At 35.1% G+C, this 24647-nt stretch overlaps 1 protein-coding gene across 7 annotated transcripts in view; it reads left to right on the forward strand.

Annotated features, from left to right (window-relative positions):
* mapk10 (mitogen-activated protein kinase 10) overlaps positions 1-24647 on the forward strand; it is a 76257-nt gene that overhangs the window by 32899 nt on the left and 18711 nt on the right. For 6 of the 7 annotated variants that reach the window (XM_067375272.1, XM_067375273.1, XM_067375279.1 and 3 more), the window contains exons 3-7: positions 3173-3342; positions 12610-12739; positions 13854-13912; positions 15156-15294; positions 15443-15608. In XM_067375272.1, coding sequence (XP_067231373.1) covers positions 3173-3342; positions 12610-12739; positions 13854-13912; positions 15156-15294; positions 15443-15608 — 664 coding nt within the window. Of the gene's footprint in view, positions 1-3172; positions 3343-12609; positions 12740-13853; positions 13913-15155; positions 15295-15442; positions 15609-21068; positions 21141-24647 lie in introns of all 7 variants that reach the window. The other variant, XM_067375280.1, reaches the window with a different exon arrangement.

The following is a 24647-nucleotide window of genomic DNA, read 5'->3' on the forward strand; positions in this document are numbered from 1 at the left end:
TCTAGGTCACTTCAAATAAATGTCTCTGCTAAATGACTAAATGACAACTGACTCCTGAACCAAGTGTGTTTCCTGTCCCTAAAAGTGTAACAGCTCTGTTCCAGAACCTGGTTACTGCCTATATGGGGCACGGGAGACCTGACTCTCAACTGATTGCAGTAGATTTTGATGCTAGCATGTCGCTAAGCTAACAACACTATACTCTAAAAAGCAGACATTTCCGACCTTAAAGGTATGACCCACCTGAAAAAAAAAAAAAAAAGAGTTTTGTTTTGGCTTTGGTTCAGGGTTGGCTGGTTACCCTATGATGATTGTAATCACCAAATGGCCTTAAACAATTGTTAAATAAACTGACAGTTTTACATTAACTATAGCCTGCGGCGCCATCTGCGGGAAACCCTTAGCATGTTAGCCAGTGTTCTAAGCGCCAAATGCGAATAAAAAATTTGGCGTTGAAGTGGTGTTACTTGAAGTTGCCCCATAATTTATTTTTTTATAAATTTTGACAATGCATGTGAGAATGTGATATGGCTTAGTGTGATCATCAAATCACATAAATCATAGTTTAAAAAATGGTAATAAAATATGACAAGATCTCAGAGTTAAACTGTGTCAGAAAAAAATAATATTAATTATGTTAGATAACGCTTAAGCAAAACATGGTCAGGTCAAAGTGTCTGAATAATAATTTTTTTATCATTTTTACTGGTAGTCCACATTATGAAGAATTTTTGGGTAAAATATGTCACAGTTTGCTTTATTTTTCTATCCTTACTTACATAAATGAACTATTGTGTCCTGCACCCACTATTAAAAAATATATAAAAAAAATTATATCTTGTGTCTGAATGATTTTTGGTTTGATTATAAATATATATAAATCACATGCCTGATTTATATATTCATTAAATGTTAAATGCTAAAAATTTAGTATTTTAAACAATATTTCTGTATGCTATGAATTTCTTATGCTTCTTAATGTTTTTTGCCTTAAAATGCCTTCTAGGTTGCTGGAACAGAACTGATTTCGCCACTATAATAAACCAAACCCTACTATGTGCTCTATCCCTTTTTTTTCAATAAAGGGCAGCAATTATTGCAAATCTTAGCTCATTAGCTTCAAATTAGCCTAGTCAGTTTAATAGGGGGGCACTGCAGTAAGGGGTGACTCCCATGATAAAGATAGACTTTATGAAGCACATACACACACACACTTAGAAATATATATATATTGCTCTCACTCGCTCTCTCTCACTAATTACCATTTTAGCTTGTGAAATTATGTGGACAGCTTCCTCCCTCGGTATACCCGGAATATATTCACTATGTGACAGTTAGTACAATCGATTACACAGTTGGCCCTTGTGCCATCGCTGGCATGAACTCCGGAACAAAGAGACCCCTGATAACCTTGATATTTGGATTTAATATAGTCTGATATCTGAGATCTTCAGCCAAGCACAGATAAGATGCTCTCTCTATAGTGAAACCAAGATGTTTGGATGTTATGCGCTTGTACCCAGCTAACAAAAAATATGTTTTCTTGAACATTTTGCTAATGTTCGTATTAGGTTATGAGATTGTTATTTCTGAATGTTCTCTGAACATTCAAAACGACCAGTTTTTTAAATTTTTTAAAAACATTTTCTTCCCTGGTTATACAATCGTTTCATTTTCCACTTGGTTATACAATCATTCCAACATTCTATTTTATCATACTGCAAACATTCTGGGAATGTTACTTTTGAATGTTCTTTAAAAAAATTTTAGACAAACATCCAACTTAAATGTCTAAACAATGTAAATAATGTTTCTGTGCTAATGTTTTGAGAACATTACCAAAAAGAGAACGTTTATTCATAACTTTAAGAGAACCTTTTCCAGAATGTTAGCAAAACTTCTGAGAAGATTCCCTGTTAGCTGGGAATATACATAATTTCCCCTGCAACTTTAATTTTATCTCACAATTGCAACATAATTATGTGAAATTAAGTTGCAGTTGGGCATATAAAGTTGCAGCTATGAGACAAAGCCACATTGTGAAACAGTGAGAAAGAGTGACTTAATTTATCACGTTAAAAATGTTCTCAAAATGAGACGTATCTTATTTCAAACTATTTCACAATTACAATTTATTGGCTTTCCATGTTTGATATTCTTACTGATATTATGGCTTGTAGATATAAATTCTTGCTGTGGCTTCATCTCAAATTGCTTATAGTAATAGTTGTAATATTTGTCTTCACTCATTTGTGACACCTCATTTCATTTAATTATTTTAATTTAGTTACTTAATGTGTGGTTTGTATGGAAGCTTGTTTCCACCATGAAATAAAAAATAAAACAAGGTAATTGCGACTTTTTATCTCACAATTGTGAGTTTATATGTTCAATATAAATTCATAATTGCATGATATAAAGTCAGAATTGTGAGTTATAAACTCAGAATTGCTTGATATAAAGTCAGAATTACATTATAAAGTCAGAATTGAGTTATAAAGTCAGAATTGCTTGATATAAAGTCAGAATTGTGAGTTATAAAGTCAGAATTGTGTTGGAAAATCAGAATTGTGAGTTATAAAGTCAGAATTGTGAGTTATAAAGTCAGAATTGTGTTGTAAAATCAGAATTGTGAGTTATAAAGTCAGAATTGCGAGATATAATGTCAGAATAAGATTTTGCAATTTTACATCCCACAATTCTGACTTTATACCATGCAGCTCTGACTTTATATCACGCAATTCTGCGAGATAAAATCATGCAATTCTAAGAAACAAAGTCAGAATTGTAAGATAAAAAGTTGCAATTACTTTTTTTATTTAGTGGCGGAAACAAGCTTCCATAGGTTTGACCTAAATATCAATGTCTGCCCTTTGCAATAATTTATTTATCTGCAAATCATTTAAACAAGCTCATTTGTGGTTTTACAGTGTTAAATGGATTTTCATATTCTGTGCTGATGAAGAGAATGTAAACAGTTTAATCCATACCTCTTCACACTGTTTATCTCACTATTGTAGTGAATCATAGAATCATTTGCCCAGGTTTTTATGACTTTATGAATGTGCTTTTTTAATAACAGCCTACGAGTGCTTTGGAGCTGCTTATCAATTCTCCAAACACAAGTTTTATGATGTTCTCAGCTCATACATCCATCTTTTTCTCCACACAGGGGTTTGGCAAACAAGTTGATGTTTCGTACATTGCCCAGCATTACAACATGAGCAAAAGCAAAGTGGACAACCAGTTCTACAGTGTGGAAGTAGGAGATTCCACCTTCACAGTTCTCAAACGATACCAAAATCTAAAGCCCATTGGTTCTGGGGCTCAGGGAATAGTGTGGTGAGTACTCTTGGTGCACCACTTGATGTTTATTAACATGAAATATGTCTTTATGGATATCATAATGATTCACAAACATCTTTCTGGTTGAGGCTTTGAATTTTAAGAGCGATATTTGGGAGTTTCTTGGCAGGGTGTGTGATGAATTGCAGTTCCCAGTAGACAGCAGCTAATTTGGATCCGAGTTCAGAAAAGAACCCATCCGTTTATTGCGCTTCCCAAAATCCAAACCTTATGATTTTTGCAATGAAAGTGCAAAAGTATCATGAGTCGCCGACTATGGGTAATCCCGGTGATGGTGGCTTTTTCCCTCCCCCATTCCTCTTTCCTTGCATCTCAATTTCAGTGGCAGCAAAATGTTGCAGAGAAGGCAGAGAGGCAGGACTGGACTGTTAATGACGTTGTTGATGTGTTCTGGCTGGTTTGCTTGCTGCAGTAATCGTGCCTGCTGGACGGACAACCCTGATCTAATTTAGCTTCCTCTCTTCAGCAGCAGTCACATGATGTAGCATGGCAGCTGTATTAGCCTAGCAAATGCCACATCATTCTCTGGAGAGAGTGAGAGAGGCAAAAGAAGGACAGTTTAAGAGGACTGTGCAAAGTCACATGTCTTCCACAGGCCCTGATGAAACTGGCTGTGGTTAGGTTACATTGCTGTATAATGTTTTAAAAATGTTAGAAGTGTGAAGTTAGGCAATTCACCAGTTTACATACAATTACTGTAAATTGGGATGATTTATATCATTTCCACTGTGAATGCATGTCTTTTTAAAATTGTTATAGAAACAATTTTCAATCAGGAATTGCTAGTAAATTTCACAAATAATTATAGAGTCTAGTGTTGTCAAAAGTACTGACTTTAATACCAAATTGGTACTGAAATTTTAAAAATGTGACGCTTTGAGCACTGTTGAGCGGATTCATAAACACTTCTGATTGGCCATTGTGTTCACTCACTCATCAGATATGTCTGTGATTGGCTACAATGATCAACACACGGAAGTGTTTGAATTTGAATTTGAGTTTTGAAAGTGGGAGTGGGAACGTTTGAAAGTAGGCATCCATCAATGGACTGGTCCACTAATAGACGCCTGCTTTCAAACGCTTCTGTGTGTATCTGTGTAAACGTGGTGAAGAGCGTCATTGATGACCGTTTACAACATGATTTTGAAGCCAATCACAGACATATCTGATGAGTGAGTGAACACAATGGCCAATCAGAGGTGTTTACCAATCCGCTCAACAGCGCTCAAAAAGTCACATTTTTAAAATTTCATTTCCGACTTGGTGGACACACAGAAAGACTAAAATAGTAGTTTCTTGTAAAATGTACTCCAATCATAGGTGTAATTTACGGGTGGGACACGTCCCCACCACTTTTTGCCAGGGTCGATATTGTCCCCACCACTTTTTGAAACATCTCTCAGCACGGACATATACTAATACAAAAGAAACATCTCTAGTTGATTAGCAGTTCATTCGTTTGTGTTAAATAATAGGCGATGTGTTGTTTTTGAAATCATGTTGAGTGCTTGTTGCTGCTGTTTTCAATGCTGTAAGAGTGTTCTCTTGGCGCTCGTGCATACTGCACAGTCTTCACATGGATGAGCGCTTCAATCTATCGCTACGTTTCCCTGCTCTTGATATGCAATCACTGACAGAACATCTTGGATTTTAATGAGAAAACAATAAAATAAATAACACAAGGAGGGCGGATTAGAACCCAGAACCTCTGGCACGCTAAACAAAAATTCTACCCCTCGTCCATCAGGACAATGTAGAATTAATTGCAGATCAAAATATTTATTGGCTAATGTAAATACTTTCGAGACGAAAGAACGAAACTATCGTACTAAACATGAGGTCTATGTCAATAAATTTTGTGCATTTATTATTGTAATGATACAATTACAATACACGCCCTTCCCCCCAACACACACATTCCTGTCCCACCCACTTTTTAAAACAGTTACACCACTGACTCCTATAATCTTTGCCTTATTTTAGTGCTGTCAAATGATTAATCACGATTAATTGCATCCAAAATAAAAGTTTGTTTACATATTATATGTGTTTGTACTGTGTATATTTATTATGTATATATAAAAACACACACATGAATGTATATATTGAACAAAAGTATATTATATTTATATAAAAAAATATTTATATATAATATATATTATATATAAATATACATGTATACATTTTTTCTTAAATAAATACATGTATGTGTGTGTATTTATATATATATACATAATAAATATACACAGTACACACACATATATTATTATTTTGGATGTGATTAATAGTGATTAATCGTTTGACAGCACTACTTTATTTAAAACTAATGAATGTGACAAAATCATTTTAGTGCTGACAAAAGTTTGATAACGTTTGCAACATTTCTGCAAAAAATACACTACTGACCAAAAGTTTGGAATATTATTGGAATATTTTGGAATAATACATTTTTTTGTTTTTGAAAGTCTCTTCTGCTCACTAAGGCTTCACTGATATGATCAAAAATACAGTAAAAACAAAAAATATTATTACAATTGAAAATAACTATTTTTAATACATTTTTTAAAATATAATTTACAGTATTCTTTTGATGATAAAGCTGAATTTTCATTCTAATATGCTGATCTGGTGCTCAATTTTTTGTTATCAATGTTGAAAACAGTTTTTGCTCATAAGTGAGCTGCAAATCAGCATATTAGAATGATTTCTGAAGGATCATGTGACACTAAAGACTGGAGTAATGATGCTGAAAATTCAGCTTTGCCATCACTGGAATAAATATATTTGAAAATGTATAAAAAAAGAAAAAGGTTAATATTTTAAAATATATCTCTTTTTACTGCATTTTTGGTCAAATGAATGCAGTCTTGGTGAGCATAAGAGACTTCTTTCAAAATCTAAGTGTATGTATTTATTTTCATTAAACAAACCAAACATTTATCAAATTATTAAGTATGTTGGTTAGGTTATCACAACATTTTCATGAACCTTTTTATGGCATAGTTTAGCTAGCTGGATCCGCAGAGTTATTAAACGGATCCATCATATCATTCACAGTCCATGTAGGAAAGCTACATGCTGAATATTTAAATGACGCAGTGCTGCTTCCTCAGAGTTAATACTCAGAGCCATGAGCATCTGGCTCGTGCTGCTGCTAAAGGTTCGGTCGCTAATAATTTATCATATCTCATACACACACACACACACACACACACACACACCCCAATACAGAAAATGAGATTCTGTGTCTTGCAGAGCTCTCTTCTTTATTGCATTTTGGTTAAAAAGGTGTGTGCCAAGAAAGTAAATGTATAAGTGCATACTAGTACATCAAGAAAAACAAACAAGCATGCACAACAACATCATGAACAAATGCAACAAAGCACTCTGTTTTGAATTACATAATCCATTATGCAATACCAAGGCAAATTCTCAGGAATCAAAAAGATGCTGTCAGACTCTATGGGGATTTTTGGGCCCAAATAGTAGAAGAAAGCAATATGCTATTTCCACATTTATGTGTTTCACTGACGGTAGCTTGATCTGTGTCCTCAAAGTGAGGGTTTGCAATGGCATACTACAATTTTTTGAACATTTAAAGTATTGTTTTATATCCCATACTATTTTTATGCATGTACTACCTAAAATCTTAGGGTCAGAACAATATTTATAATGTCACAAAAGATTTCTATATCAAATAAATGCTGTTCTTTTGAACTTTCTGTTCATCAAAGAATAATTCTGAAAGAAATGTAAAAATATGAAGCAGCAACACTGTTTTCAATGTTGATAATAATCCGAATGTTTCTTTGAGCAGAAAATAAGCATATCAGAATGATTTCTGAAAGATCATGTGACACTGAAGACTGGAGAAAATCCAACTTTGCAATCACAGGAATAAATTACATTATAAAAAAAAAATACAACTGTACCTATATGAATATATTTGTATTCTTTCATGCTAGATTTGTACAAATGAGGGTGATTTCTAACCTCTTCGCACAATCTGTAGTCTATGTAGGCCTCCATTGTCGCTGTAGCTTGCATGTGTTCCGGTCTGTTCTGTTGATGAAGTTTTTCTTCGACTACCTTGTGAATCGATGCCCCCAGAGCACGGTTGCCACCCTGTGGATAAACTAATTATTGCAAAAAAATAAAAAATAAATGCGCATGTGTGACCTGAACGTACAAAGTACAAAAATCCGGCAGGGAACGTACAGTACATGTTTCCAAGAATGTTTAAATCCAGAGAAATAAGTCATTTTAACCAGGACACAGACATGGACCGCCTATCAATGACATCATACCCGCGTTACCCTCAGTTTTCCGTTTTATTTTGTAGAAACCATGGAAACACCAAAGACACTTTAATATATTATATGTTTTGTTGGACAAGGGTACAACTGTTACTGGATACATTCATCAACAGAAAATGAATCATGTTATATAGCTCAACACAGTAAATCTAATTGTTTAAATCTCGTTTTCTTGATTTACAGCGAGTACTCTGCTTTACCATGCCTAATATCGATCTAGCTTACTGCAGTGTGCAACAAGTGTCTCATAGTAGCCGCTGAGAGAACGAACAGAGTAGGATTATAACAACTATAACAAATGTATCTAATATGATAAACAGTGCTGCGTTACCCCACATACTCATGACCGGAAACGCTCGTCTGCGGCATAATAAAAGCTCCACTGCTCTTGAGCCGTGTGTCACACTTGTCTCTCATTAGCAATCTCTCCAGCGGCCTCGTTCAGCTCCAACGGCTTTCAGCCACACCCTGCTTCATATTACAGTAATGTTAATAAATCTTTAATACATTAGCTCATCCATGAATATGAATCCCGTCGGATTCTTTTCCACTGGCTGTAGACATGAAGACAACATCTCCCATGATTCCGCGTCATCAAGCTATGCCTTTTTTTTTGCATATGCGACCTCTAGTGGCGAAAAATTACATATTACATCCTTAATACTAGTATGCAGTGAGCACTACGGTAGTATTAATTTCTAATTATTATACACCCCCATATCAAAATGCCTTTATTTACATGTCTTGCATATATGACAAGAACAATCTTAGGCACAAAGACTCTGTCATTTATGAAAGAAAAATAATGAGAGCACAAACAAGTTGATTGGACAGTTCTGAGCAAACTCTTGAGCAGCTGGCAGAGGAGCTGAACACTGTGATGAACTTAATGTCAAGTTAATTACACTAGGCTGTATTTAATTTCACCAGGCTGTCACAAAACTCAACTATGGCTGTCAGTGACTTAGTCATCGTTTCCACTTCTTCTCCACATAGAATTCTTCAGTGTTGGGTTTGGGGCATGAGATGTTTTGTGCTATTATTATAGTGATTAAATATGGACTTTAATGTATTTAAGAAAAAAATAAAATAAAAGTTGATTTTTAGTGTTCCAAGAATGCTGAAAGTTTTAAGGTGCCCCTGTGATGAATATCAAGTTTTTAAGTTATTTATATGTCTTTGTGGTGTTTTCAATATGCTTTAAGACAAACCATGTGCAAATTCATCAGTCAACACCATTGCTGAGTATTTTCTCCTTAAAACTGCAGTGATCTAAAGACAGTCTCACAAACACAGTTTGAAACTGCCTGTTTCCTGCCGTCACAGTCTGTTTTTCATACAAGACATGTCGTATGAACTTAAGTTGTTTTGTGACTTTTTTCTGGAGCTTATCAATACGAATTACAGTTTTTTTTATTCGCTTTGTCACTATTTTCACAAGTAAGGTGTACATTTTCAAAACTTTTAGTACTAATATCACAACAGATCATCAAAAGTGCACTTTTTTCAAACATTTCAGGATATTTTCAATTGTTTTAGTACAATACACAAAATCACAAAGTATCCTTTTCACTACACAAAATAAGTGTTTTTTATCTATACTGCAAATGAAACATTTATACAGTAAACTGCCTTTTATAATGCTATTACTATCAAACTTGTGATTTGCATCTCTTTTCGTTCAGTTTAATACATTTGTCTATTATTTAATCCAACTGACCTTAATGGTTAATCAATTAATCATTTGGTACACCTATAGGTATCTATAGATATTGATTCTATAGGCAGTTTCTATAGACATTTTGGATATGGATAATCAAATGTAATTAATTATAAGCAATTTATCTTAGATGATGACCACAATTTTCAAAGTGTGTATGTGGTCCTGCAACACTGCATTGTGAACCAAATATCCCAACAAGGATGGTAATCCTTGTTTGGACTTTTTTTTTTGGTCCCCATGAGGAAAACAGCTTATAAATCAAATGAAATTATATTTTTGTATAAAATGTAAAAATGCAGAAAGTTTCTGTGATGGGTACGTTTAGGGGTAGGGTTAGTGTAGGGGATAGAATATACAGTTTGTACATTATAAAAACCATTACGCCTATGGAGAGTCCCCGTAAACCACATATACCAACGTAACGTCTATAAGATCAGTTATAGATTCAGTCATATGGTACAGTGAGAACATTTACTGTATTGGCAGCAAACACTGTTCTGCATAAAACCTCATGACTGTGTCATACTTCACACCTTTTGATAACACACTGAATAGATACTATTACAAACTTTAAGGATTTTCTGTCAATTATGTAATTTAGGTAATGTAAGTGTATTTTCTAATTGTCGCATCCGTATCCTCTGTAAATGTTTCAGCAACAAGGGCGATTTGAAACATGTATCTTGCATTGTTTGCTATTGAATGAACTGGTTGTTAAGAGTACTAAACTGAAAGAAGATCATACTGTTGTGTTTCGGTTATTAAACCAAATGTTCTCATTACATATTACAATGATCTTGTGTTTGAAACAGTGATTATGTAAAATGAAACTTTTACAGCTAGAATGAAAGCATGAGATCAAATTTTAAAAGAATGACTAGCTGTGTTACAAGTGTGATCAGTTTGGATTTTTGCACACCTTACTTGTGAAAATAGTATCAAAGCGAATAAAAAAAAACTGTAACGATTATCATTTTCGTTACGTATCAGTTTTGTAACTCAGTTTTGACAAAACAACATTTTTTTCTATTCCTTAGAATAAAGAATATATTTATTTTGGAAAATGTGTAATGAATGATAACAGAATATTTTTAGACAAACTGTTCCTTTGGATTTCACTAGTCTGATATAGTGCCGGTGGTTATATGTCGGGTCTTTTTATTTGTATGAACTGTTTCCTATGCTGTAGCTTAAAATGTGCTGTTAAAGCAGTTAAAATGGTGTCTGGCTTGTGACAGCTGCCTGTAGGCAGGGCTCTCAAAGAGCAATACTGCAATGCATTAACCACCTAGAGAGACAGCCATGACATCATCTTTGACACAAATGGGTATCTATGGCCGCCATTAGCCAAAAAAATCTCTGAAACTGCCGTTACCATGGACACATCAGTCCTCGCTTCCAAAAAAGTGCTTTAGAAACTTTCATGCTCTTAGAGAATATCTTTCTAAACATTGTTTAGTGGACTAAAAAATTAGTGTATAATATGTGTGCATGTCTGCATATGTTTTTATGGTTTTAATTTTAGTCAACTATAACCCTGGTGTGTATGTACTGTAGGGTTTCTCCTCACCCCTCCTAGAAAACCTGTTTTGGTGTACCTCACCCCCTTCTGCTTTGACCATCTGCTGTATAACAAACCCCACAGCTCTTACTGTCCACTCAAATGATCCATAGGTGAATCAAAGATCCATATGGGCCTGTGCTTTCTTGAATTCACACTATTATTCAGGTGTAAACACGCATCTTTGACTGTTGGGTTGTAGTGGAGCTTTTAAAAAAAAAGTTACATTGAAAGCCGAAAAGAGCAGTAGCTCCTCACTGCAGAACATGAGATCCAGGATCCAGATCCACGGGGTGGAGATGGGTAGGTTTAGGGATATGTAAAGTGGGAGGAGTTGGATCTGGATCTAACCTTGCCCACTGGATCTCATGTTCTGCAGTGAGTACCATCTCGAAAAAAACTCCACATCACACATTTTATTCACACACAAGGCTTTTTAATACATTTTATGTGGGATTGAATGTCAGTTTTGACTGTAGAACATGGCAGACTCATGAAGTGCCACAGGAGGAAATACTTTTTCAATCACTGTTGTATTTCCTGGTCCTATGTGAGTCACATTGGTCTTTATTTTTATGTCTTTTTTTTTTAGCAGTGGCATTTTAACCTTTACCAGCGCATGTCAACATGGTTAAAGATCAGACTTTTTAAGTGCAGCCTTGTGGGTTGATGCATTTAGTCATAAACCTCAGCTTTCAGAACATGATGGCCTCTGCTAGCACTCCCTGTACCTAGTCGTAAAAAAAATATAGTGCTTTTTAACAACGTGTCTACTACTGCATATATATATATATATATATATATATATATATATATATATATATATATATATATATATATATATATATATATATATATATATCACCATTGGCCACCTTGTTTTCTGCAGTGCTTTGGAATTGAAGCCACACACACACACACACACACACACACACATATTGGGTTTTCATGTTTTTTTTTCATTGTTCGATACTACTGCTGCAGTTAGAGAGCTGTTAGATATACATCTGGGTCACTAAAGACCCGAATATGTAATGATTGGTGAAACATTCATGCATTTAAGGGGTCACATTAATAGAATGTTCAGTGTACTGTACATTCAAAATATAACTGACACTGGTGATGTCATTGTGATATTTGCTTACTGCTTTGTGATTGGTCTTCATTCTTGCATTTATTTGCATACTGAATTGTGATTGGCATTACATCTGTTCAAACTGAAAACAAGACGTGTGCTGACCATTTCATTTCCACAGAACCAAGACTTACATTACATAAAACTTTAACTATTTCTTTGTGAAATTGCAAATCTAGTTTATTTTATACCCTTCATAATTTTAGGTGATACAAATTGAAATTAGCTGCAAATTAAAAAAAGCATTTTGCATCTTTAATATTGCTTTCTAGGCCAATAGTTAGATGATAATTTGTGTTGAATTCCACTCTGAAGGGATTAAACATTTAAATGAATTTCATTATTTTCAATAACTCATTAGTTGCATCCCAAATAACCTCACTATGCACTTAAAGTATACACTATGATCCTATGCACACCATGTAGAGTCTGCGTAAGTACGCAAATTGGGACGCACCTATTGTTTTGCACACATTAATGTTGCTTTTTCTCTCTCTTTCTCTGGCAGTGCTGGATATGATGCTGTCCTGGACAGAAATGTGGCCATTAAGAAACTCAGCAGACCCTTTCAGAACCAGACTCACGCCAAGAGAGCATACAGGGAGCTGGTGCTTATGAAATGTGTCAATCACAAAAATGTGAGTGCCAGAGCTCAATATCTCTCACCCGTTGTCCCATTAGATGGCAATTGTTGCTAAAAACTGTTTCCGTGAGACAAAAAGTGGGCTCAGAAAGCTAAACCCTCCATTAAACTCAATTAAAAAAAAATCTCAGGGTGTTTGTAATTAGAGAATAATGACCCTGGAGGATTACCCTTTTGTAACTAAAAACTATACTCAGGCCTATTTAATGTGCCCGTTTTTTCTAGAGTAAATAAACAGATGATTTGTTTGTTAAACTGAAAGGCGGGACTTCTGTTCCTGCTCCCTGCCATATTGAGCATTAATGCAGTACCTGACACAGCACACAAACCTCAGGCCGATAGAGAGAGAGAGAGAGTGAATTTGGTGGCATTGGATGATGAATAACAAAGTAAGAGAGAAAGGGAGAGATAGTGTTAATAGACAGAGGAAACACTTTTTTGGCAACTGAAGAGTTCACTTCACAATGCTGCTGCCAGATCTCCTGTCCTCCCCCTCTCTCTCTCTCTCTCTCTCTCTCCCTCTCTCCGTCTCTCTTTCTGAGACTCGGGTTATAAAGGACAGTTGGGACGTGACAGAAATACAAATGTGCTTTTTCTATCATCCTCAACTTTTATTGATTGTTGAACAGTCCTTTTATTAATCTCTCAACCTCTTTTCGAGAAAAATAACTGGGCATAGTTTACTTACATATTATTCTAAATATGTAAAAGGAAAAAAAGTAAAAGGAATAGTTCAGAGATAAACAGTGCTGCCATTATTTACTCACCTTTGTGTCATTCAAAACCTGTGTACTGTGTGCTGTTATATATATATATATATATATTACAATTACAGGACTATAGACTGTACTTTACTTTTTTGTGAACTAATTCCTAATAATTCCTAATAATTAATCCATTGGAGCATTTGGTTACTCACCTTTGTGTCATTCAAAACACGTGTGCTGTTATTTATCCTGTGGAGCATTAAAAAAAAAAAATATATATATATATATATATATATATTAATACATTTTTATTTTTTGTTGAACTATTCCTTTAATAATTAATCAAATGGAGTATCATTGTATAATTTCATGATTTAATAAATTTCTTCTTTTCTCATCCAGATCATCAGCTTATTAAATGTCTTCACACCACAGAAGTCTTTAGAGGAATTCCAAGATGTGTAAGTAATGTTTGGCATTTTCCCGACATGAAGTCAGCTGATTATATAATAATAAACACTCTTAAAGTCTGGATATAAACCGTTTACTGCTAATGTTTAAACAACAATCATGAAACTGTGGCTCTGAAATCTGATTGGATAAACCACATTTTTTATTTTATTTTTTTAAGCTAAACTGCTTTCCTAGGGAAAGAAATATATGATCAGAAATGGAAGGGGACATTTATTGTTAAAAAGTGTTTGCATTTGAGTAAACACTATTAATAATGAAAATGTTTTTTATACATAATATGCAATACTGGTGTAAATATTTGCTGAAAAACATTGTATAGTCGGCTAGGGTGATTTATGATATTTTAGGTTGATTACATCTTGCCCCGTGGTGTTTGAGCTCATGCAGGGTCCCAATACAACTGCTGTGATGTTGCTGTGCAAGGGTGATCTATCACCTGCAGTCATTTATGCTCTCGCTCTCTGGTTGGTCTCGATGCTTGAATCTAGTGCCACCCATGCCTTAATTTATTCTACACGCTGTGTGGACTAATCTAGAGAAGGATCAATATGTTGAGTATAAAATGTCAAAGCCGGATGATTTGAGTGTTACGATGGATGGGGCATGAGTTCATGCAGACTAAATTATTATAAATCAACACCCCCTAAATGTTTGTTTGTTAATTTTTTTGTGATTTTTATACACACACACACACACCAAACATAATAAATGTAACACACTATTTTATATAAATTTTAATATTTAGAATAATTATAAGTAAATTTAAAATAATAATATAAAAAAGGAAAAAAAATAAAATAAAAATAAAATATATATTAATAATATATATATATATATATATATATATATATATATATATATATATATATATATATATATAATATCACATGATTAATTGAGGGTCAATTCTCAATTCTCTGTTTTGGAACTAAATAAATTAAAAATGTGATGTTTAATCCATAAATGTGCAGCCATGGCTTTTGAGCACTCAGCAGAATACAATTGACTGTTAGTATTCCATTCACCGCCTTGCTGACTGTCATCAACTGAAAAGTATTTTCTCTGCATAAGAGGTTGTAGAGATCCACATCGATCCACAGCAGTCTCGTTTGAACATTAAGAAGGCATGAATGAAGCCATGCCAATGAAATATGACAGAATCAATGCGACAGTCACTGTTGCTGTTGTCCGCCCTGTGAAATTCACATTTTATTTTTCTCACTTCTTTAGTTACCTGGTCATGGAGCTGATGGACGCAAACCTTTGCCAGGTGATTCAGATGGAATTGGACCATGAGAGGATGTCCTACCTGCTGTACCAGATGTTGTGTGGAATCAAACACCTGCATTCAGCCGGCATCATCCACAGGGTGAGAGACATGGAAACACACCGCAGGATCAATAATGATGTTAATAATAATGTTAATTTTGTGTGAACCAAAATTCATTCCTGGTTGGAAGGATCAATTTAAATAATCAATTGTCGTCAACTTACCATGACACATATTCCCCTTTAAGGATCTGAAACCTAGCAATATTGTGGTGAAATCCGACTGTACGCTGAAGATCTTGGACTTTGGGTTGGCGAGAACTGCCGGCACTAGCTTTATGATGACGCCCTACGTGGTGACGCGGTACTACAGGGCCCCGGAGGTCATTCTGGGCATGGGCTACAAGGAAAACGGTAAACCAATCACAGGGCTGCATGCAGATTGGCCAACACTTTCAAATAGCACTACAATTTTGGGTTTTATAGAATTGGAGTTGGAGCAATTGGAGCAACCTTTAGTCAATGTCTGCCAACAATTTTAGTATTTTAGTAAGTGTGTGAAGCAGTATGTTTTATGCAATTGGAAGTATGCTATATTGTGGTCACATGACTAATCACAGGGCTTCATGCAGATTGGCCAACACTTTCAAATAGCACTAGAATTTTGGGTTTTATAGACCCCATGAAATCAAAATTGGAGTTTTGTGACTTTTAGTCGATGTCTGCCAACAAGTTTGGTATTTTAATAACATTGTTTATTTAAGCAAGTTTTCATTTTGAAAGTAAATATGGTTATTTTGCATTTTGAATGACTGAACATGAGTGGGAAACTCTAAACTTTCCAAGTTTCTGAATTTGAAGCGTGTTAGTGAGAAAATATGTTGGATGCAAAGTCTGTATTGATTGTAAATTTGTTTAAATGAATGAAAATTTTTGTTCACAATAAAATAATAGAATATAAAATTAGTCGATGTATAGCACCTTCATAAATTAAAAAGATAAAAAAGCAAAAACACATTATTTATCAGTTGTAGAAGTACTGTAGCCATCTTGCTCCGACTAAAGTAATTTGAACGCACCTGATGTCGTAATTACGACTTTGCCACTCATAAATACGAACGTCCCAGGAGGACTTTCAGGAAATTATGTTAAATGACAATATTTATGTGTGAATGTGTTAAAATGAGCAGCCCATTTGGGTAAAAGTAAACAAGTTTGTGTTTGGGAAAGATACTTCAGTAGTTAGATTTCTTGCTTAACCTGCTGTTAATTTACTGAAATACTAACAGTTTCTCCACTGCTTGAAAACTCATTAATGCACTAAAGACTTAAATATTAGTGTGTATATTTAGAGTTCGAGAGAAATAGAGAGAGGTCAGGCTATGGATTTCCTGCCACAAATGGTCTTCCCTGAGGTTTGTCCCCAACTTCAACTTTGATCTGAGCAGTTGTGGAATAATCGTTTGTCTAATTACATGTGTGGCAGATATAATTAGCGAGAGTGATACAGCTCACATAGGTCTTTCTCTCTCCATCACTGATGACTGTTTTCGCTAACACTAACCTCTCTTTTTCTTTCCTTCGCTCTCTTTCCTGCTTCTGTGCCTGCAGTGGATATTTGGTCAGTTGGTTGCATCATGGGAGAAATGGTGCGCCACAAAATCCTATTCCCTGGGAGGGATTGTATCCTTCATGAATGGGTCCAAACTGACTTGATTTGACTAGCCAATAAGAAATTAAAATCAATTATTGGTGAAAACATCAGTTTTAACAAGCATAATAATAGCACACACTCACGTATAGTAATTTTATGAGTGTTATTTTATGGTTTTCATGGTTTTGTTGTCCACATGAGACTCAACCTGACTGGACCAGTGTTCATCTGTTCAGGCATAACTAATCAACTAAGGCTGTAGTTCTCCTAACTTGCAGGTTTTGCTCAGATTTTCTTATTTTTAGGTGTAGCTTAAATATCCAAATGCTGTATAAATCTCTTTTTCCACTTTGTGACACTTCTCTCATTCCATTAAGTCCCAGATGAATATTGAAGCTATGAAGCTGCGTTATGATTGGTTAGATCGCCTGTCAATCAAACTCCCGGCTAAGGGTCAATTGTAGAGAGTTAAAACAAAGTCCCTTTAAGACAAGTCATTTCACTCAGCGGCCATCTTTGAAACACCTCTCGGGCATCCTGAGCATCATGCAATCTCTTTGAATGGGGAAACATCAAATTCTCTAAAACTGTTCGCCAATCTTATGATTCAATTTCATATTGGAAATCACCAATGAAATCTAACAACAAAACGCTCGAATCATGACAAAAAAAAATGTATTTTTCAGGCTGGATCAAGCTAATGCGCATGCGCAGACCTAAATGCGCATCTCTTCGGAGGCGCGCGTCTGACTGTTTCTATAGAAACCGGTGATTCTAACGGCCGCTGAAGTGATGCAATGACTTTACCAGTCGGCGATTGGTTCTTATTTAGAAGGCGGGACTTATTCCGCCATATTGCGTGTTACACTTTCTCCCATTCAAAACAATATGAATGACACGTCTTGTGTTATTCTATAGTCTTTGTTTAAAACAGTGAACAGTGTTTGTTTTCTACTCTCCAAACTGCAATTAAGGTATTGATCCCGTAGACCAAGCTTGGCTTATTTGGGTCTTTTTAAAAACTCATTAACACATGCCTGAATGAACTTCTTTGCTGTGCTGTCTCTTCGATACCTCTTACCTAGTCAGCATCTACAGGGTCTACTTTACCAGAGTCTAAAACACTAAAGCTCTTTTAAGTTTTTAACATTTTCATTTTGGCTGCATTTAAAGAAGACCTATCATGCTCTTTTTCAGTGTCTTGATTTTGTTTCTGGGGTCTTCTAGAATAGATTTTTATGCTTGAATGTTCAAAAAACAAACACATATTTTACATTAAAACAGCACCCCACTTTCCAGTCTGTCAGTAACACTCTCTAGGGTGCGTTTCCCGAAGCCAAATATGGTCGCGAGTTCCATCATTACTAACACACTTCAACAGAACTTGCAACCATAGTTGGCTAACGATGCTTTTGGAAAACACACCCCTATTTAGTTCTTGTCTCTATGAAGCTCCTCCTTCTGAAAAGCATAATGTGCTCTGATTGGCCAGCTGGACCAGTGTGTTGTGATTGGTCAGCCGCTTCAAGCATGTTTCAGAAATGTCACGCCACTTACCATAACTGCAAGTTTCAACACACTACTAACACAACTCAACCAGACCTCGCCCCATTATCTGTGTACGCCAATAGCAGGAATTATTTAAATGAGGAATATTGTGACGTGTTCGTTCCCGGAAGAAACTCAAAACTACAATCGAGGTGTTTCAGGGAGTTCAGAAACAGTGCACACTGATATAGAGTATAAATCACTTTGGACTGACTTTGTGCTTTGTAACTTTGCAGACCTTTTTCACACTCAACATTACACACTAAAGAAAGTTGAAAATGTAATTTTGAGACTGATATGCCTGTACGTTTTTGGCCTTGATTTTTTTTTTTCCTGTATCACATTGTGCTAAACTCTTTTAGATTCTTAACACTAGAACTACCAAGGCAGTCATTTTGACCGTTTTAAAGATTTGCAATGTAATAACTTTGTTGAAATAAAACCCATATAACTACAGTTCCATGACTTTTCTTAAATTAATGTAAATTTTATTTTAACATTGTTATTTTATTAAAATTACAAAACACAAAAGAGTTCTGAGTATTTCTACCTTGAATGGCCATAGCGGTCAATTTGACCGCACATATTACAGGCGTTGTATCTCCTCAGCGCTTTTTCCCGCCGTTATAGATGTGCGTAGCTGTTGCCTAGCAACCTTTCTCTGGCAGTTTTGTATGCTTTTGCTAAGCTAAAACTTAGCTTTACCGTCAAAATGGCAACAAGAAAGAAAATGACTGTCACTGAGGTTTTATCCTTGCTTGAGAACATTGATAATGCAGAGTCTGATGGAGGAGCAGAGAGCGATGTCTCTTGGTCTCTTGACAGTTCGTCTGACACTGATTCTGAGAGTGATTTTATTTAGAGTTTATTCATTCTAGATTTCATTAGAGGCTGCATAAAATTGTTTCCGATTCGTGTGGTCCAAACATTTCCGATAATGCTAAAGCAATGTAAACTCCAAAAGTCAAAATGTATTGAATAAAGACAGATGTAATCATTTCCAAAATTCACAATATGTTTTTATCTAACGAAATATTCTGCTTCATTTTATATTTGTTGACATTTTGACTTTCAAAAACAACATTTTAACTGCGGTGAAAAACTATGATCTCCAGCTTACCGGATGCAAATTGCGGAAAGCAAATTGCGGCATGCACTTTTGTGGGAGGTCTAGTAGCTCTTACACAATAATATCACGAACATATTATATTATGTATGCTTAAATTACCCCACATTTTTCATAAAACATGACCATAGAAGCTTTGAAGTAAATATAACATGACAAAAATGACATTCACTGCTGTCTGGTATGAACAGTCAAAATGACCGCTATTGGCAGTTCTAGTAGTTATAGAATTCTGGTAGTGCTAGTGTTAAAGGATTGGTTGGATAATTTACTCACCCCTATGTCATCCAAGATGTCCATGTCTTTCTTTCTTCAGTCAAAAAGAAATTAAGGTTTTTGATGAAAACACTTACGGAAAAATTGGAGCTGGTGCTGTGTTCGCTTCGTAAGTAGAATAGGGAAGGCGTAGGACAAACAGCGTAAGCTTTGCAAAACCTGATATTGCTGAGTTCAACATGTTCCTGGGTAAACATTTTTGTTGATCCTGGAACAACATTCAAATCAACCAATCAGATTTGAGGGACAAGTTTATGTCAAGTTTCGGCTTAAAATCATGAATTGGTGCTTCTACATCAGTGTTATCCATCTATCATTTCCCTCTGATTTTGGGATAACTTATGGGTAGGGTTAGATTTAAGGGTAGGAATAGGGTTAAGACTAAATTTTCAAAATATGTTGACCCAGAAACGCATCTAACTCAGCAATATCAGGACGTGCGTAAGCTTTTTGAAGAATGCGAAAGTGCGGTTTTGCCGGAAGCACATGGAAAGGCGATCATTTGTTTATATAAAGCATATAAATGTACTTTTTTTTTTTTTTAAATGATCGATCGCTCCGCTAGATAAGACCCTTATTCCTCGTCTGGTATCGTTTAAAGCCCTTTGAAGCTGCACTGAAACTATAATTTTGACCTTCAACCATTTGGAGGCCATTGAAGTCCACTATAAGGAGAAAAATCCTGGAATGTTTTCATCAAAAACCTTAATTTCTTTTCGACTGAAGAAAGAAAGACATGAACATCTTGCATGACATGAGGGTGAGTAAATTATCAGGAAATTTTTATTCGAAAGTGAACTAATCCTTTAACATAGATGGCACTAATCTCCTCGTTTAATAATAAATTAGAATATTTAAATCATGAATATGAAAGATTGCTTTATCTCACTGAACCTGCGTGAGTTCATAAGTGAAGTGAGATTTTGAACAAAATGGAGGTATTGATGGATAATCTTTTAAATGTGTCACATGTGTACTATCCTCAGTCAGTACTCTTTGTAAATCTGTTGAGCTGCCTGCCTAGATCGCATTTTAAAGCAACACAACACAAGTGAGTGTTCCAAATTGTGGATAGCATTTGTGAAAGCATGAATCCAAGCAACAAACTGCATTGAAATCAATTGATTCGAGCATACGAGTTGCTTATGTAGTATTCAAAATCAGGTTTTGGAAAAGACTTATTAAATTAAAATATATAGTATGCGTGTCATTTTATGTGATATATTGAGTGTCTGATAGTATGTTGCATGTGTGTATGTGTGTGGTGTAGTGGACATGTGGTCTGTAGGCTGTATCTTTGGGGAAGTTATAAGAGGAACAGTGCTGTTTCCAGGGACAGATCGTATCCTTCCCTTCTGTCTGTTCTCCACTCTGCTGTCTTCTTTCATATTTTACTTGCCAGATATGACCATATGAATGTGTGTGTGTGCGTGTATATACACACACATGCATATTCAAATGTTAATATTCACTATATATATTTTAATGTTATTGTTTGGTGTCTGCTAAGATATCTTCTGCTCAACAAGGCTGAATTCATTGGATCAAAAATACAGAGAAAACATTAATATTGTGAATTATTATTATTATTATTATTATTATTATAATTTAAAAGAAATGCTTTCTATTTTAATATATATATATATATATATATATATATATATATATATATATATATATATATATATATATATATATATATATATATATATATATATATACACACAATTGCTGTAGATACTATTGGAAAATTCTTGCTAGACTCCTAGATCACATGAATCTGATAGAAACAAACCTGTTTTTTATTAGACTCACAATTTAACCTGATTTTGGAAGCTATTTGTAGAAAGAAAGCCACCAGGCAGCTGTTATTGTTTGTTTGGCTCCCTTAAATGTGTGATTGCAAGATATAGGGAGCGAGATACGGGTCTGGCTTTGTGTTTTGGGTGGGCGGGCCATTCCCTGTTGGATGATGTAATGTGGTCCTCGCTGCCCCGGCCCTTTGAACCAGGACCCCCCTTTGTGGGAATCATGGGAAGCCTGGGGAGCAAAAGCAGTCATGTGACTCCCCAAGGCTAACTGGGCTACCATGACAACATCCATTTCCCCCGTCTGTTGCTAGGCACCCATACAGACGGCTCTTAACGTCTTCAGGATCCATTCACTCTGTTCAGCTCAGACCTATATGCCGTAAACCATTCGCTTAAATGGCACTAATCAAGAGCGTTGAATTCCAGCAGTCTCTCTCTCCATCCCGTTCCTGCCCTAGCTGCTCTAATTTCCCACCGCTGCACTTCTGTGATAATGACACGAATGAATAGATCATTTTGTAGCAAGGGTGCAGTTCAGATTTATTAAGTAAGAAGTGTTAGGTAACATTCAGGTGTTATATACACTACTTTTGAGTCTCTTCTTGTTACCAAGGCAAATCAGCATATTAGAATGATTTCTGAGGGTGAAATCATGTGACACTGAAGACTGGAGTAATGATGCTGACAATTCAGCTTTGATCACAGGAATAAATGACATTTTAAAATCTATTCAAATAGACAACAAATTATTTAAATTATAAAACGGTCCTGTCCTTGATTCTGATTGGTCATTATCGTTTTCCTTCAGGTCAGTCCTATGTTCATATTAAAAAATCAGTCTAAATGTCCGATGTATTATCTTGTCCTTTTAACAGTTAAGGGGTTTTCCTGTGACTGACAGCGCTAGTCAAAGCATTTGTCAGTTGCGTCTTGTTCCGTGTTCACAACAATTCAGTCTTTTCAATGTAAAAGTCTTCGCTACTGACTGACACACTCATAAAGACAGTCTTTGCCGCCATCTAATGGCGTAAAAATGTAACTTCTGTTGCTGTTCATGGTCAGGGACTATTTTTTTCTGGCGGAAGGAAGGCTTATAGTGAAAGTTTACTTCATGAAAGTTGCATTGATACATATTTTTGCCTTTAATGTTTGTATTGGTAACCGTTTTATAAAAGCAATAAGGTACTCTAGGCTAGTGGTGTATCGTGAATATGTCACGGCTGAAGGGGTTTTATATAATAATATTTCACACTGTTACAATTTTACAATATTTGTACTGTATTTTTTTACAACCTTGGTGAGCATAAGAGACTGCTTTTAAAAACATTAGAAAATCATAATTCCAAACTTTTGGTGATATAAAAAAATTAAATCATTTTAATAAAATATTTGTTACATTATTAACTCATTAATATTAATTCATTTATTGCTTACAACAGGGCCGTAACCACCATAGACATTGAGGGGGACACGTCCCCTCCAATAATTTGAAATGGCCAAATCGCCCCCCCCCAATATTTGAAATTCTTGCACTGCTCTGCTGCACTTCATTACAGCACTCTGCATGTTGTTAGGATGACAAAAAGGTTTAAAAGTTACATTTTTATCTGCCTCAGCGGTCTAAGAACGCTCGTCAATGTCAAACTGATTGAGATGGCCAATCAAATTAAAAAGTAGACAGGGTTTACGTTCTCTTTTTGCTTGTGCACACAGTCTTCACAGCACAGACGGGCGCGTAATCGATTGCTTAACACCGTTGCGGAGGTTCTATTTTTCCGGTAAAATCACAAAACAACTGCACACAAATGTGTCCCTGCTCTTGATATACTATCATTGATGGACATCTTTGATTTTAATAAGCAAAAAAAAAAAAAAAAAAAAAACTATGCAAGGGTGGATTAGAACACGCAACTTTTGATAATGTTAACAAAAATTCTACCACTCGACCACTAGGAAAATCAATATCAATATTCATCGCGGACCTATGTATTTATTCAATAAATTGAAGAATCTCGGAACTAAAAATATATTGTATTATGACAATATCACATTAAACATGTACTGTTAAAATTGATTTCTGGACATCGTAATGTTATTTTTTTTTTTTCTACAATTGTTATTGTACATATCTGATAGCATTGTATTAGCAGCAATTTCATTCACTGTGTTGTTTCTTTATGCTTTATTAATAAAAAAAAAAAAGGTCCCCCCAATGTTCAATACATGGTTACGGCCTTGGCTCACAATATTAGGTCAGGCATCTGATTGGAACTGTTAGGCCATTATGTGATAACATCAACTCAAGCATGTGGTAATAGATCAGGGTCAGAAATGAACAGGGACTTGGGGCGAAAAATAACACAGAAATTGACAGAAATGCCACTGAAATTTGAAATGTTGGCGTAAACAATGTCGATAAAGGGTAATACATTTTCAATATAAATATTGAGTTTATGTTAATGAATGGATGATATTGATGCATTTGACATAAAATGATGCCACAGTACTATACAGTATATAGAGCAGATATAGAGCAGATAGGCAGATATAGCAACTTAATGAAAACATTAGTTCTCTGAAACTGTTTTTGCCTTTGAAATGAACTCTTACAAGATTTCAGTGAGAGTTCCACCTTATGAGTCTTATCCCAGGATGCAAATGCATAATGAAAATGACAGTTATAATAATGAGTAATATTGGAATATAAGGTATATTGGATCTTATGGTGTCAGGAGTTTGTGTTTGACACCTGGTTGGTGTCATCAGTATCAATTTCTCTTATCTCGATTTGGTTTCTTTTCCATTTATGTACTACAGATTCAGGCTTTGTTCACACAGAGAGTCTAAATAGGACTCCTCTGGGTGTTTTAATCTTCACTGATGTAGCTTTTATTATGCTTGGGAGGAAGTGTAATCAAACTTTATTTTATTACCGATGGCATTTTTGGGCTCACGGCACTTGTTTTTATGTTTGTCTTGTGTAATCATGTTAGAATAACCACATTATGTAGTTATCTTTATTTTATACTCTGTTTAAA

The sequence above is a fragment of the Chanodichthys erythropterus genome, chromosome 22 (genome assembly GCF_024489055.1).
Source record: "Chanodichthys erythropterus isolate Z2021 chromosome 22, ASM2448905v1, whole genome shotgun sequence".
Taxonomy (NCBI): domain Eukaryota; kingdom Metazoa; phylum Chordata; class Actinopteri; order Cypriniformes; family Xenocyprididae; genus Chanodichthys; species Chanodichthys erythropterus.